The 16,750-nt window shown below is 42.4% G+C and overlaps 1 protein-coding gene across 2 annotated transcripts in view; it reads left to right on the top strand.

The window, feature by feature from the left end:
- The window catches only part of fam117bb (family with sequence similarity 117 member Bb), a 226,590-nt gene that overhangs the window by 197,468 nt on the left and 12,372 nt on the right, over window positions 1–16,750 (top strand). For both annotated transcript variants that reach the window (XM_060828106.1, XM_060828107.1), the window contains 2 exons: window positions 823–1,045; window positions 14,531–14,651. In XM_060828106.1, the coding sequence (XP_060684089.1) occupies window positions 823–1,045; window positions 14,531–14,651 (344 nt within the window). The remainder of the gene's footprint in view (window positions 1–822; window positions 1,046–14,530; window positions 14,652–16,750) is intronic.

Genomic DNA, 16,750 nt, shown 5'->3' on the forward strand with positions numbered 1-16,750 from the left:
TCAGATATGGGCATTACTGGCTAGGTCAGCAAATGTTATTCATTCCTAATTGCTCAAAGGACAGTTAAGAATCATAGATTCACCCACATTGCTGTGGTTCTGGAGCTACATGTAGACCAGACCAACAGTTTCCTTCACTAAAAGATGGCAGATTGCCTTCCTATGGACATGAGTGAACTAGATGGATTTTTCCGACAATGCTTTCGTGATCATCATTAGGCTATTAACTCCAGATCCTACCATCTGCCATGGTGGGATTTGAACCTGGGATTCCAGAATGTTACTTGGGTCTCTGGATTACAGTTTAGCTATAACACCACAAGGCTATTGCCTCCCCTCAAAATACTTGCCCGATATGTTAATTTTTAAAAATATATCTAATTCATGACCTAAAAAACTCATAATTTTTTTGTGATTTCAGCTGCTTACCTTCTATCAACTCCTGTTTTAATTTTCATACTCAGAGGCCGAGAGATTTGCATATTTGGTTGTTCAACTGCTTTTTACTCAAGTACATGCCTGAGTGAACCAATTCTGCAAGATTTAACTCCCAAGTTAATCCATCCTTGTTTGTATATTTGAACCCAGTTTCTATTCCTTTGTTCACTTCCCATCCATCCAGATCCTGAACTGACTTGAACAAATCTGTTGAGTAAGAACTTGCACTTTGCAACCTCGGGCCAACTCAGGGCAGCCAGTGACATTCTGAAATGTAGCCACTGTTGTAATATAGGAATTTCAAACTGGAAAATAGAATGTCGGAGCTATTATTGCGTAATTAAAGTAATTGGTGTTAACTCTTGCACTTTGATTTTGTGTTAGCCTCAAGATACTCCAGATGGTCATCGTGCTCCCTTTCCAGTACAGCAGCGAAGCAGTAGTACCCGCAGTATTGACACTCAGACCCCGTCAGGAATGGACCGGAGCAGTACCAGCAGCAGCCGATCCCAGTCCGTTTCACCAACATTCCTCACCATAGCCAACGAAGGTAGTGGAGAGAGCCCATGCTATACTGAAGACCTGCTTACGGATAGCCGAGAGAAAGGTATTGTGAGAACACAGTTAGGATGTTAATTCTCCTCATCAGCATTTTTTTTTTATGTTTAAAAGTGCTGGATTATATTAGACTTGCATGATTAACTTTTCCCTTATTAAGAATCACTTTGGAATGACTTCCAGTGTCCTGCTGCAACTGCAGTGCACCTCCCCTTTAAGAGTTTTAGGCTGCCTTTTTTGACATGAGCCCCTTTTGATTTTGTGTCCCCTGCTCAAACCTGCATCCCCACTCTGTAAAAAACTTAGTGTCAACTGCATCAACAGCTTACATTTTTTTTTCTCATTCTATCTTGTAAGCAGTCTGTTTGTATTGGTCTTCATTATGGCAGATCTCCAAAAAGACTTATGCTGTAGAAGTAGACATGTTACTACCCAAACTGTTCCCTACAGCTACATCATCTGGCAATGCTGTCATCATCTGGCAATGTTACAAATTGCTCAAACAGGACCTTTCTGCTAAAAGCAGAACAAACCCAGCCCGACTTATTACTATACAATCAGTCTTCCCATGATCGTCAGTAAAGAGAATAGTTCCAGGGATGTGGAACATGGCTTATGAGGATAAATTAGAGGAGTTAGGCCTGTTTGTTTGGAGAAGAGGCTAGGAGGAGATTGGATAGAAGTTTTGAAACTCACGGGGTTGGTGGGGGGGGGGGGGGGGGGGGGAGCTGGGCGGGATTTGAATAGAGTAGATGAAGGGAAACTGTTCTCGCTCATAAAGAATCATGGATTAGAGGGCACAGATTTAATTTGCTAAAGAAGCAAATACAAGATGAGAAACAACTTTTTCACAGTGGACTGGATCAAGAATGCACTGCCTGGAAATATAATGGAGGCTGGTTCAATTGATGCATTTGACAAGGTATTGGCTGATTACTTTGAATGAAAATAAATTGAAGGCTTATGGGATGATGTAGGTGAATGGCACTAAGTCACAGTGCTCGTTTGGAGAGCTGGTGCAGACACGATGAGCTGAATGACCACTTCCTTAATTGTAACAATTCTATTTGAAGGGGTCATTGACAGTGCGATGAAGCTGCACTCACTCTGCAATAACCCACTCACTGAACACCAAATCTGGGTTATGCCAGGGCCATGTAGCTCCTGAGTTCATGACAGCCTTGTTTGCTGCAAGGTCTAAAGAGAGTATTCAAGTAGGCAGTCTACCTTACCTAAAAGGACACACTAGAAAAGCAGTGACATAAATAACCCAGTTTATCCTACAGAGGTCTCCTTAGCAACATCTGGAGCCTTATGCCAAAATTACAACAACTGTCTCACATTCTAGTCGAGAAACAACCTGACATAGTCTCACACACAAAATCATACCTTATTGACAATGTGCAGACACCACCATCCCCATATTTTGTCCAGCAGGACAGGGCCACCAGAGAGGCACGGTGTTGTACAGTTAGGAGAGTGTTTTTCTGGGAGTCCTCAACATTAACTCTAGAATTCGCAAAGCAGCATCTTGTGTTCAACCATTATCCATAACCTCGTGGCCCAGCTTTGTCCCAGCTACCACTCCAAATAAATCAGAGGGTTGATCCCAGTTCACTGAAGTGTGCAGGAAGCCAGGCACAGCACTAGACATCTCTAAAAATGAGCTATTAACCTGCTAAAGTTACAACAAAGGACTACTTGCATATTAAATAGCAAAAGCAGCATGCAACAGACAGAGCTATACAATTAGATGACTGACGGATCTAATTTCAGTCCTGCCATGTCAAGAGAGTGTCACTGAAGGAAGAGTCTTCAGAAATATCATCATCCTTGGCTTGGTGAATCTCGAGGGGTAGTGTTGTTAATCAAGGAAGGTATTTGTGCAGTAGTTAGATTTGACTTTGGTTCAAGAGATCAAAATATAGGATTATTGGGGAAATGAGTCACTGGAGGGAATGGTGTATAGTAACCATAATGTGAGAAAAAGTATACAAATATTCTACGCTTGTTAAAAGGGACAGCAATAATCATGGGTGATTTAATTTCAAAGTTCTTTAAAAAATCAGATTTATAGTAGTCTGAATAAGAAGTTCATAGAATGCTTTTTAGAATTTCTTACAGCACCATTTCTTACAGCACCAATCAGCAGAGAAGAGGTTATATTTGCCTTGGAATTGTGTCATTTGATAGGATGAATTAATGACTTCAGAGCTAAGCTACTTTTAGACCGCAGTGACTACAGTGTGATTGAACTTTATGTCCAAATTGAAAGGGAGAGGACTGACTCTAAAACTAGTGTCTTAAACCTAAATAAGGGTAACTGTGTGGACATGGACTGAGCTAACTGAGGTGAATGGTGTAACAGATTAGCGGATAGATCAACAGACACTGTGGAGACATTTCAGGCGATTTTCAAAGTAAGTATATTCCTACTGTAACAGAAATCTTCAAAAGGGTGAATCATCATCCGTGATTAACTGAAGAAGTTAGTGGAAACATTGAAGTTGAGGAAAAAAAGCATGTAGCTGGTCAAAGGTCAGTGGCACGTCAGATAATTAGTCAGAATATGAAGAACGGCAGAGAATGCCTAAAAGATTCGTCGCGAGGAAGAAATTTAAGAGAGCGGAAGCTAGCTACGAATGTGAAAATGGACAGCAAGAGTTTTGCAGGTATTTTAGAAAGAAAAAGAACAACTGAGTGTTGGTCCTCTGTTGAGTGAGAATTAGGAAGTTATCAGAATACAAAAACAATGGATGAACGAAGAAACATTTAGCTTCAGTCTTCACTGTGGAGGACACAAAAATATTCCAGTAGTAGCTGTAATTCAGGAGGTAGAAGGGAGAGTGAAATTGTGCTAAGTTCCTATCGCAAGAAATGATATTAAGCCAGATGATGGACTGTGAACAAGTCTCCGGTCCAGATGGACTCCGTGCTAGGGTCTTAAAAGAATTGGCAAGTGAGTTAATAAATGTAAAATAATATGAAGATCTGTGGATGCTAGAAATCTGTAACAAAAAGCTGAAATTGCTGGAGAAACTCAATACACCTGGCAGCATCTGTTGTGAGAAAGGAGAGTTCATATTTCATGTCAAGTGCCCCTTCTTCAGAACCCTAGTGTATCCAATGAGTTGGAATTCTTTGAAGGCTTAACAGGTGCTGTGGATAGAATGGTCATCTTTAGAAGTCTATGTTTGGGCTTCCTTGTACTTAGATGAGGAAGAGCCCTGACAGTGTGTAAACAGGCCATTTGGCCCAACAAGTCCACACCTAACCCTCTGAAGAGCAACTCATCCAGACCCATTCCCCAACCCTATTACTCGACATTTGCCTCTGACTAATGCACATAACCTACACATCCCTGAATGCTATGGGCAATTTAGTATGACCAAATCACCTAACCTGCACATGTTTGGATTGTGGGGGGAAACTGGAGCACCCAGAGGAAACCCCCACACAGACACAGAGAATGTGCAAACTCCACGCCGACAGTCACCTGAGGCTGGTATCGAACCAAGTCCCTGGCACTGTGAGGCAGCAGTGCTATCCACTAAGCTACCGTGCTGCCCCGAAGTGTTAGGCTGCTGAGATATTGCTTGTTTGCATTCTGGGAGTGGCTTCCACAGTCAGTGCAAATGTGAAGGGCATTGTGGAAGAACCTGATGATAAGGAACAGTCAGCCGCAAACAGTATTTCTCAATAGTGTTTCCATCCCTCTTTCCTTCTCTAACCCAAAAAATTGAGAGGCAAGGTTCAGAGGAGAGGAAACAGAACATGATGAAAGGAAGGTCAGCAGTGAGAATTCCAGCAGGTAAAGGATTGCGAGCCTAAGCCACTTCTAGAAACTGTTGTGGTGAGTAACAGGTACAGGTTTGAGAAATTATCAGAGCAGAGAGCACTAGCAGCTTCAATTTATTATTAAAAGTATTTGACATTGTAAGGATTAATTGGATTAAAGGGGCGAGGTGAGGCGTGACGGGAGAGCTCTAAATCTGTTCGTCTTGCTCAATGTGGGAAGCTGGGCCCATCTCCATTGCCTGGGACCTGAATGTGTGCAAGAAGACTCTCCAGCTGCAGCTCCTGGAAGCCTGAGTTTTGGAGCTGGAGTAACGCTTGGGAATACAGTGGAGTATTTGCGAGGCGGTGGATAGTGCATGTAGAGAGGTGGTCACACTGCGGACTCAGACTCCACAGGCAGAAAGGGAAAGGGTGACCGGCAGGTAGAGCAGGAGAGCTGTGCAGGAATCTCCTGTGGCTGTTCCCCTGCAAAACAGATACACCATTTTGGATATTTTTGAGGGCCATAGCATGCTTGCCTTCATTGGAAGAAGCATTGAGTATAAGGACAGTCAAGTTATAGGCCGGGAAGGGATGTGGGGAAACTGGGGTTCAAAAGAAATGTGCGAGCCAAGTCTTTCTGCACAGTGCCATGAGTGCCAGGAATGTGCTTCCGGAGGAAGCAGTGGAAGCAGGCACAATAATGGCATTAAAGAAGCACCTGGACAAATACATGAATAGAAAGGGAATAAAGATATATGGATCCTGTAGGTGAAAACAGTTTTAGTATGGAAAGGCAAAATGTGTCATCACAGGCTTGGAGAGCTGAAGGGCCTGTTCCTCTGCTGTATTGTTCTTTGTTTGTTCCTATCACCCTGAACCTGGAGGCGTAGGCTGAAGTCCCACCTGCTGCAGAGCTGTGCAATAATGTTTCTGAACAGGTTGATTAGAAAAATAGTTAAGCAATTGTTTTTTTAAATTAGTGGACTATTCTTAGGGCACTTGTGGCACAGTGGTAGTGCCCCTACCTCTGAGCTAGGAGATCTGGTTCCAGGTACCATCATCTCCACAAGTGTGCAATAGCATGTCTGATCAGGTTGATTACAAAATATTATAAATGACTATGCTCAGAGCCTTGTGACACAGTGGTGGTGCCCCTCCCTCTGAGCTAGAAGACCTGGTTCCAGGTTCCATCATCTCCACAAGTGTGCAATAGCATCTCTGATCAGGTTGATTACAAAATATTATAAATGACTATGTTCAGGGCCTTGTGACACAGTGGTGGTGCCCCTCCCTCTGAGCTAGGAGATCCGTGTTTGAGTCCATTTTCCTCTCTCGGTGTGTCATAACATTCCTGGACAGGTAAATTAAAAATACATGTAAAATACTATGCTTGCAACTGTTATACAGAAGTGGCTGATTCAAAGAGACCTGGATTCAAGTCCCACCTGCATACTGTGGTGTATTACAATAACATCTCTCAACAGACTTACTATTAAAATGTAATAAATGATCCGGCTCCCTCAGAGCTAGCTGTCAGGGTAATACCAGGATGTCTGACACTCCTGTTCTTGTCTGTCAGCCAGGCTGTCTGATTGGACAGATCAACAAAACCAATCAGGGAACTCTTTCCCTGAGGTCCATCTGGATGACATCGTATAATGACTGAGTCCAAGCACATAGACTAGATCTTTTTTTTTGTAAATCTTCCTGGAGCATTTTAGCACCAGGTCAGGTTTCTCCAACTGTCTCTGATACAGGTGGTGTGGAATGCACAATTGCTCACCTGTTGCACCTGGAACCTCTCAAAGAAAATTCATTCTCCTCTTCAGCTGGTAAAGGTGTCAACTGCCATGTTATCTCTGATTCCGAGGTGTCTTCAACACTTGACTGAGAGGGAGCGTGCAAGGGTTCTGGAACAATCGGAAGATTGTTGAGCAGCCGGGCACATTTTGTTCCTGCACTATTTGCACGTTTGCAGCTTTCGTGTGGTCCATATTGTTGTTCAGGACTGTTGTGCCCACCTGAATTTTATACATCAGTGGACCTGACCTTGCACTGACCATGCTTCTTACCTATACAGGGCAATTTCCATGGTTCCTACACCAGACTTCATCCCCCCAAAATAAACTCTCTCTCTCACTTAGCGGAGTCTTGTGTCCATTGGCGTTTCTGATGCTGTTTCACTCTGTCCCCTCAGGTCCAGGAAGATCAGATTTAACCTGGTGCAGAGGCCACTTCTCATTAGCAATTCTCCTGGAGTTATCCCTTCAGTTGCATGAGGGGTTGTCCTATAATTAAATAGGAACCGGGACAGTTTGCAATCTAGTGAAGCTGTAGTCTTTAGCCTCCTTCAGAGTTTGGACTGCTCTTTCTGTCAGACCATTGGATAATGGATTGCATGGCGCTGCCCTTATAAGTTGAACGCCATTTGAATTTCAGAAATACTAAAATTCTCTGATGGTTTGTTATTTGTGACCAATGCTTCCAGGAGTCCATGAATTGCAAGCGGTGCGTGCAGTTTTTCTACCGTCATCTTAGTGTTTGATAAATGAACTCAGTGCACGTTCAACCACTCTGAGTGGGCGTCCACAATGAATATTCAGCCCATGAAAGTACAAGTCAACACGTAACCGAGTCTAAGATTTACTCAGCCATTCCCATGAATGCTGCCCTTGTTGGTACTCTGGGCACTGCGCCACCAATGCGGCTATGTTTCCATCCAATCCTGGCCATCAGACAACTTTTTGTCGACGTCTTTGTTTTGGAAACCCCTCTGTGACCCTGGAGGAGTTCAGCTAATACCTAGCAGCGACCTTTGCTCATGGCAATCATTGTTGCTCCCCAATATCATATGCCATCCTCTCGTGTTATCTGGTGTCTCTCAGTCTAAAAGCTTTTCAGTTCTGGTTGTGATGGACCTTTGGTTTCCCCTACACCATCAGCTGTTTCAGTTTTGCCAGGACCAGATATTTCTCTGTCCAAAATCTGATATTGTCAGATGTGGTTGGAAGTGTGTTCAGAAAATTTAGAACTATTATGGACGTCTACACTGGTGGTATCACCAGTGGTGTATCTGCCAGTGGGAGGCAGCTCAATGCATCCAAATTTTCTACTTGGTCTCCTGGACGGTATTCCAACTTGTATTACATGCAGTAGATATTAGAATTCAGCCTGAAGCTATGGGTGGCTCTGCCTTATCCTTTTTAAGTAGACCTAGCAGGCGCTTGTCATCCATTCTAATTACAAATTTATGTCCGTAAAGGTATGATGGAATGTCCAGACTCCAGATATGACTGCCAAATTTTCCTTCTCTGTCTGGGTGTATCTATACTCTGCATTAGCTTAAGTCCTGGATGCATACGCTGTTGGGCGTTCCTCCCATTGGCCCACTTATGAGCTAATGCTACCCCAACATACAGGGCGGTATCATGCGCCAATACCAGATCTCACTTGGGATCATAGTGTGCCAATGCTGTAGAAGATGATAGCTCCCTCAAAGCTATGGTTTGGCTACCCAACCATTTCTAAGGCTGACCCTTTTTGAGAATTGGATGCAAAGTGCCAGGATGGAGGTGAGGTTATGAAAGAACTTTCCATAATTCACCAGCATAAGGAAAGACCTAAGCTTCAGCACAGACATGGGAGCCAGGGCACCTTTGATTGGTCTCACTTTATCATCCAACAGGTGAAACCTGGTGATATTGACTGTAGCCCAAATAGGTCACTTGGGGACCTGGAACATGCAATTTTCTTTTCTAAGGCCTACACTCGCCTGAGAGAAATGTCCAAGGACTATGTCCAAGTCCTGTAAGTGCACCTTATTGGTCTTCCCCATTATTAGCATGTCATCTAGATAAATAGTGACCTGGGGTAGACATTGTAAAATGTTCTCCATCATCCGTTGAAAAATTGCACAAGCTGATGTTATCCCAAAACGGCAATCTTATGTACTGGTACAAACCCTTATGGGTATTAATTGTAGCGTACTTCTGAGAATCCTCCATCTCACCACAATGGTAAGTATCTATGGCTCACATCCGGCTTTGTGAAGGACAGCCTGCCTGCCAGCTTTCTGTACAAATCTGTATGTGAATGATTCGGTGTTTATCCAGCTGCGAAAAGCGGTTTACCGTTTGTGTAAAATTTCCACAACGATGAACTGACGTATCGGGCTTTACAATCGGTATGACCGTGCTGCCCATTCTGCAAACTGGACTGGTTTGATGGTTCCTTTGCTTTCTTATGATTTCTGCCTCTACTTTTGCCTGTAATTCTAAAGATATTGGGCATGCCTTGAGAAATTGTGGAATTGCTTCTTGGTCAACATGCAAGATGGTTTTGTTCCATTGATAGTCCAGAAAAGCTTCCAAATATTTAATTAGGATTTTGCTCAGGCAGCCATTTTCTAACTGAAAAATGTTAAGTCAATCTAGGGGAATCTTTCTCAACCAATTTTGCCTGTCAAGCTTGGGCCCAAGCCTTTTACTATAATCAGTGATAACTGAAACAGCTGCTTCTCATCAGAATCAAAGTTGTACCCTGAATCTGTAAAGGTTCCCTGGTATAGGTTCTCAGTCTGGCCAAACTTAGGGGTTGGAGTCCAGACCAAATTTTGTTAAAGACTGATTCTGAAATTACCGAAACAGCTGTACTGGTATGGGTTTCCATTAGAACCAGATCACCCTTTAATCTGACATTTATTTTGATTGGTTATGATTTGGAATTGCTTAGTGATACCCCAAACCAGATGTAGGTGGACTTGCCAAGATGTTCACTTTCCTGGATGTTGGTCCATGAGTTCTCTCTTACTCAATTCAGGCCGAGTGAGACTCTCTTGCTATCTCAAGCCTACATCCTGGTAGCATCTGCAATGGCTTGCCAGCCTGAATATTAAAGAAACTTTTAACCATTTAGCCAAAGTTTGGCTTTGTTTTGGGGTTTTGCTGTGGGCTGATCTAGAGTTGCTCTGTTTAGGATATGTGTGGGGTGAGGCTATGCAATTACCTTCACTCAAGTGGTGTTCCCCAAACATAGTTGGACTGGCAAGGGTCAGAATGCCCTGCAACTCATACGCTTCACTTGTGGGATTTTACAATGCCAAAGCCAGTTGAGATCCCTGTTTAAAATCCAGTTGGGCTTCAGCTAGTAGGCACTTTTGCATATTACATCATGAATCCCACATACCAAATGGTGGCTCAGTATCTTATCAAGGGTTAACCCAAAGTCGCATCCTGCTGCGAGTTGTCTTAACCTAGTCAAAATTCCCGATATGGATTCCCCTCGTTTTCAATTTGTGAGTAAAACTGATAGTGTCTCAGAATTAGAGGTTTGGGTTACAATACTCATTAATTAAATCTGTAAACTCTTGAAAGGTTTCAGTATCTGGAGCCTCGGAAAGTCAATAGTGGAAAAAACTGCAGGTCCACAAGCTGTCAGGAGAATTACACATTGCTTTTCAACTGCCCCAGTGTCATTTATTAATGCATTCTTTCCACATATCGGGCCCAATTTTCAGCAGGATCAAACGTGTCAAGCTTTCCAAGTGAGGGCACAATGCCAGAAATGCCTATCCCAACTGAAAAGACGACTGTTGCGAGTGGATTTCTTCAGGAGCATGCTTTCTACTTGTCACCACTGAACTAATTCCATGAACGCCAGTATCCCGCCACCAAGTCACCCTTTCTTTATATGTGGAATGTCCTTGACACTGATCCAGCTCTCTGACCTAACAGGATATCTGACAGTCCTATTCTTATCTGTCAGCCAGTGCTCCTTGATTGGGTTTGATCCAATCAGGGATCTCATGTTCTAAGGTCTACCTGGTGACCTTGTTACATAGAGCATAGAACGTTACAGCGCAGTACGACCCCTTCGGCCCTCGAAGCTGCGCCGACATGTGAATTAATCTGATGCCCATCTAGCCTATATCGTTCTAATATTATCCAAATGTATGTCAATTGCCCATTTACATGCCCTTAATGTCGCTGAATCTACTCCTGTTGCAGGCAGGCCATTCCACACCCCTACTACTCTCTGAGTAAAGAAACTACCCGATATCTGTCCTAAATCTATCACCCCTCGTGTTAGCCTTCACCATCAGAGGAAAAAGGCTCTCACTGTCCACCTTATCTAACCCTCTGATTATTTTATGCGTCTCAATTAAGTCACCTCTCAACCTTCTTCTCTCCTACAAAAACAGCCTCCAGTCCCTCAGGCCTTCTTCATAAGACCTTCCTTCCATATCAGGTAACATCGTAGTAAATCTCCTCGAACCCTTTCCGAAGCTTCCACATCCTTCCTATAATGCGGTGACCAGAACTGTACGCAATACTCCAAGTGCGATCTTACCAGTGTCTTGTACAGCTGAAGCATGACCTCATGGCTCAGAAACTCAAACCCCCTACCAATGTACTCCAACACACCGTTTGCCTTCTTAACAACCCTTTCAACCTGGGTAGCAAATTTCAGGGATTCATGCACCTGGACACCGGGATCTCTCTGTTCATCTACACTGCCAAGAATTTTACCAATAGCCCAGTACTCTGCATTCCTGTTACTGCCTGACACTTTTCCACATTAAACTCCATTTGCCACTTTTCAGCCCAGCTCTGCATCTTATCTATGTCCTTCTGTAACCCACAACATCCTTTGGCACTATCCACAACTCTAACTACCTTAGTGTCATCTGCAAATTTACTAACCCATCCTTGTACACCAATGTCCAGATGATTTATAAAACAGCAAACAGCAGTGGCCCCATTTTCATTACAATCACTGTAGTGACACATTGATAGTGTTCAAGTTTCACCTGTGCTGGAAATGTCTCACACCATATCCAAGCAGGCAGAAAATACAAAGAAAACTAACCTTGGGCTATTGTGGCACTGTTGTCCATACTTCTGGAGCAGGAGGCCTGGGTTCAATCCCAACTGCTCCACAGGTGTGTCATGACATCTTTGGATATATTAGGTAAAACATATCAAGACAATACTTAGATTTCCAGAGAGACTTTGATAAGGTGATGCGTCCAAAGGTTATTGAAGAAAATAAAAGCTTGTGGTGGAGGGGATAACACACTAGAATGGACAGAAGAATGGCTGGCAGGAATCAGAGCATTCATAACTGGCTGTTTGGCAAAATGTGACCTGCAGGTGGTTGTGCTAGGCTTTCAACCTTTTACAGTTTATTTAGATGAGAGCGAAGGTATTAAAGTTCAGATACAGCACCAAGATGGATAGACAAGTATGTCAAGAGGACATGGGAGTTGCAGATAGATATAATCAGATCGTGTGACTGGGTCAAATCTGGTGGATGAAATATAATGTAGGAAGATGTGAACTTGTTCACTGGCAGAAAGAATAGAAAAGCAAAGTAATGCTTTAGCGGAGAATGGCTGCAAAATTCCAAGGAACAGTGCAATCTGGACATTCTAGTGCATGAGTCATCAAAAACTAGTATGCAGGTACTACATGTGCTAAGAAGATTAATGAAATGCTGTTCTTTATTATGGAAGGAATGCAACATTAAATTAAGGATGTTATGCTTCAGTTATTGGTGAGACCACATTTTGAATGCTCTTAACTTTTGGTCTCCTTATTTGAGCAGGAATGTAAATGCATCAGAGAACGTTGCTAAAATTGATGCTTTGAACGAGCAAGTTGTCTTAAAATGATAGTATGAACAGGCTGGGCTGACATCCACTGGAAGTTAGAAAAGTGAGCGGTAACTTGATTAAAGTATGTAAGATCTGCAATGGTGTTGACAAGAGCATGTTTTCTTTTCTGAGTGAATTAAGGGGCGCTGTTTAAAAAAATACTAGGAGTCGCCCTTTCAGAACAGTGATAAGAAGTTTTATCTCTGGTTGGGCAATATTGGAACTCGCTGCTATTTCACTTCTGTGTATCCTGAGCATTTGGAGAGCCTAATATATCAGTGCAAAAAACAAGACTGAAGTATTTGCATCCTGCAGTGCTTAGTGAATAATGTATCTCCTAGTGGATAAATAATCTCTGAGGTCCCCAGTCACCTCAGCCAATTTGATTCACCTCACATAATATCAAATGTTTGGATGCTATGGGTTCTAACAGCGTTCTGGCAGTTTTGCTGAAGACCGGTGCTCCAGAGCATGTGACTCTAACTAAGCTGTTCCGGAACAACTAAAACACTGGCATCTATCTGACAGTGTCCGAAAGACCCAAAGACTGCAGAGATTCAATAATGCAACTCACCACAACCACTTCTAGAGCAGTTTAGGATGGGAAATAAAATGCTAGATGAGCTATGTTCACATCTCCCTGACCAATTTTTTTTCTAAATTGTGGGTTGAGTGTATTGTTTGCTGAAGTGTGGCTTTTATAGGAAATTTCATTTTAATGCTGCTTGCCTTTGAGCTATGTTGCAGTTTCTTCAGGTTTCTAACTGTGGCTATGTTCTATAGATCACAAGTCAGGAGCCAAAATTGAGTGAGAAGGAAGGAAATGCCACTGTTAGAAACCACTGTGCCTTCAGTGCAATTTTCTGACTATCATAAGAACGTTTCCTTTTGCAGTATTCTTCCTTTGCACTTCATCTCTCAATGAGAGAAGCAAACATTTTTCCTGTCTCTAAGCATTAATCGTATTTGGACGAGCATCTCTCAGACGTTTAGAGAGTTACACGTTGAGTTTTTAGCAGCAGTTAGGCTGCTACTTTCTAATGTCGATGCTGCTGCATTTATTCATCCCCATGTCTGTACTATCTAAGGAAAGTCAGCATATCCACAAGGACTCTTACCATTTTTTAATAGATGCACCATAAAAAGGCATTCTATCTGGATGCAACACAGCATGGTTTTGCAACTGCTCTTCCCAAGAATGCAAGAAACTACACAGATGTGAACAAAGCCCAGTCCATCACGCAAATCAGCATTCCACCCATCGAAATGTCCTGCTGCTGGCACAGTGGCTCAGTGGTTAGCACTGCTGCTTCATAGCGCCAGGGACCTGGGTTCGATTCCAGCTTCGGGCGACTGTGTGGAGTTTGTACATTCTCCTCATGTCTGCATGGGTTTTCCTGGGTGCTCCCATGTCCTCCCACAATTCAGAGTTGTGCAGTTTAGGTGAATTGGCCATGCTAAATTGTCCAGTGTTTAGGTATGTGTGGGTAAGGGGTAAATGTAGAGTAATAACATAGGGAAATGGGTTTGGGTGATACCCTTCCGAGGGTTGGTGTGGACTTGGGTTGAAGGACCTGTAGGGATTCTCTGTATTTTCAGCTCTGGGGTAAAGTGAATAACAATATGGATTTGGGCTTATTTCAGAATATTTCTTAACTTGCATTCAGAAAAACATGAGAGGACATGTAGAAAAGACTGACAAAGTCCCATCTCGAGAGTTGTACAGTCACACTTTTATTACATTGTTATATATTTAAATATTTGACTGCTCATAAATGCAAGCCTATCACACCAGAATGGATAACTAACACACACAAACTGCCATGATGTGGAGGTGTGACTATTGGACTGGGGTGGACAAAGTTAAAAATCACACAACACCAGGTTATAGTCAAACAGGTTTATTTGGAAGTACAAGCTTTTGGAGCTGACGAAGGAGCAGAAGTCCGAAAAGCTTGTATTTCTAAATAACCTGGTGGATTATAACCTGGTGTTGTGATTTTTAACACATAAACTGCAACAGTTCAGTTGAAATTTCTAACTTCAAGTTGCAGGAGGCTTGACTATATCAGTCCTGAATCTTGATTCTCCTCATTGCAGAAAGTGGAACTAGCTCTCCATTACCTAAATATGCCTCCTCTCCGAAGCCGAACAACAGTTATGACTTCAAACGGGAACCACCAGAAGGCTGTGAGAGGGTGAAAGCCTTTGAGGAAACTTCGTAAGTATGAGACTTCTCAGAATCATCGGACAGTCGATATTGATTCCATGCATTCCTGGCCACTTTGTTTGTATCCGTAGTGGTTGATCTATATTCCTACTGGGCGGTAGCCATCAAAAAGCGTGGGTTATCCTGTGATTATTCTTTCTGATGTGCTTTTATTCTTTGCTCATTTAAAACTGCCTGCTCTTCTCTTGAGAATTGCACGTGGCTTAAAATGTCATTCTTCAATCAAATTTTCACAGCAAGTTGAATATCTATTGGCCAGATAGCAGGTGTCAGGATCTTTGTAAAATAAACCATTAATTATTCAGACCTCCTTTATTTTTGCTCTTTTATCTGAGAACTTAGTATATTGGCAGTGGTATGTAAATTCCCTCGTTAGGTTGTCTAATTTATTCAAAGCTGCTGCCACTAGGAATGGTCAATTGTCAATGTTGAAATTATGTTTCATTGAAATTTTTGGGTTGCTTGCTTGTGTTATTGATATTGCTGGGTGTTAGCTTGCAATTCATCCAGCTGACCTTTCCAGCTCTCATTCTGCAGAGGACATTTTGAGCTATAATACAGAATTAAGGACTGGTTCTTGTACTGTCACTGGGGGAAATAATTGAGGGAAGTTACCCATCTTTTTATCAATCTGTCACTTAGACCAATGGACTAAGTACCCATGCTTATTGATCTGTCACTAAAGGAAACTATGTTCAATTAAGAATAGAATTTGGTAATCATTTACCTAACTAAAAAGCACAACTAATATGCAATTAACGGCTTCTCTTCTATCTTTGAATAAAAATCAGTTTATATGCCAAACCATATTTCAAAACAAATTAAGTTAAAGACATCTGTATTCTGTGCAGAATGAGACTTGAAGTGCCCTTCCTTTAGTTCCCTTAACAATTCTTTCATGCCCACTTTTTCTCTTTGGAACATTATCAGTTGGTTGCCAACTTCCGTCTGTGCTCCCTTCCATCCCATTTCATTTTAGAGTTTTTCTTTCTCCTCAACCTTTTATAACAATCCAGTTAAATTAATCTGAGACCTTTCCTCAGTCATGCTTTTTGTAGAGTGTTCATAATCTTGTATTGCACAATTAGCTCACAACATTCAATGAGCATTTTACCTTCAGTCTGCCTGTTGAACAAAATCTCTCAACACATTCTAGACACAGTCCCATTTCAATTCGGCAGCTGAAGTACATTGAACAATTATAGAATATTACAACACGGAGACAGGTCCTTTGGCCCAGACTAGTCTATGCAGACCAAAATGTTCATCAATGTCCAAATGCCTTTTAAATGTTGTTAGTGTATCCGCCTCAACCACTTCCACTGGCAGCTAATTTCATATGCATACCAACTCTGTGTAAAGAAGTTTCCCCTCAGGCTTTCTTTTATTCTTTCCCCTCTCACCTTAAACTGATGCCCTCTAGTGATTGATTCCCCAACCCTGGGAAAAAGACTGAGTGCATTCACCCTATCCAAGCCTCTCCTGATCTTATACATCTCTATAAGATCCCCGCTCATTCTCCTACGCTGTAAAGGAAAGAGTCCTAGCTTGTCCAATCTCTCCATATAACTCAGACCCTTGAGTCCTGGCAACATCCTTGTAAATTTCTTCTCAACTCTTTCCAGTTTCATGACATCCATCCGATTGCAAGATGACCAAAACTGATTACAGTACTTCAAGTCCGGCCTCACGAATGTCCTGTATAACTGCAACATAACGTCCCAGCAACTATAGTTGAAGGCCAGTGTGCCAAAAGCCTCCTTCACTGCCCGGTCTACCTGTGGCTCCACTTTCAGAGAACCATGCACCTGGCCTCCAAGATCTCTCTGTTCCCACTACACTCCTTAAGGCCCTACTATTCACCATGAAACTCCTACCTTGATTTGACTTTGCAAAAAGCAAGATCTCACACTTACTTATATTAAACTCCATTTGCCATTTTTTGGCTGACTTCCCGAGCTGATCAAGGGTCTGCTGCAATTTCTGATAATCTTCCTCACTGGCCATGTTGCCCGCTATTTTAGTGTCATTTGCAAATTTAATAATCATGCCTTGTACGTTCTCATCCAAATCATTGATATAGATAATGA

The sequence above is a fragment of the Hemiscyllium ocellatum genome, chromosome 7, assembly GCF_020745735.1.
Source record: "Hemiscyllium ocellatum isolate sHemOce1 chromosome 7, sHemOce1.pat.X.cur, whole genome shotgun sequence".
NCBI classification, from domain to species: Eukaryota; Metazoa; Chordata; class Chondrichthyes; order Orectolobiformes; family Hemiscylliidae; genus Hemiscyllium; species Hemiscyllium ocellatum.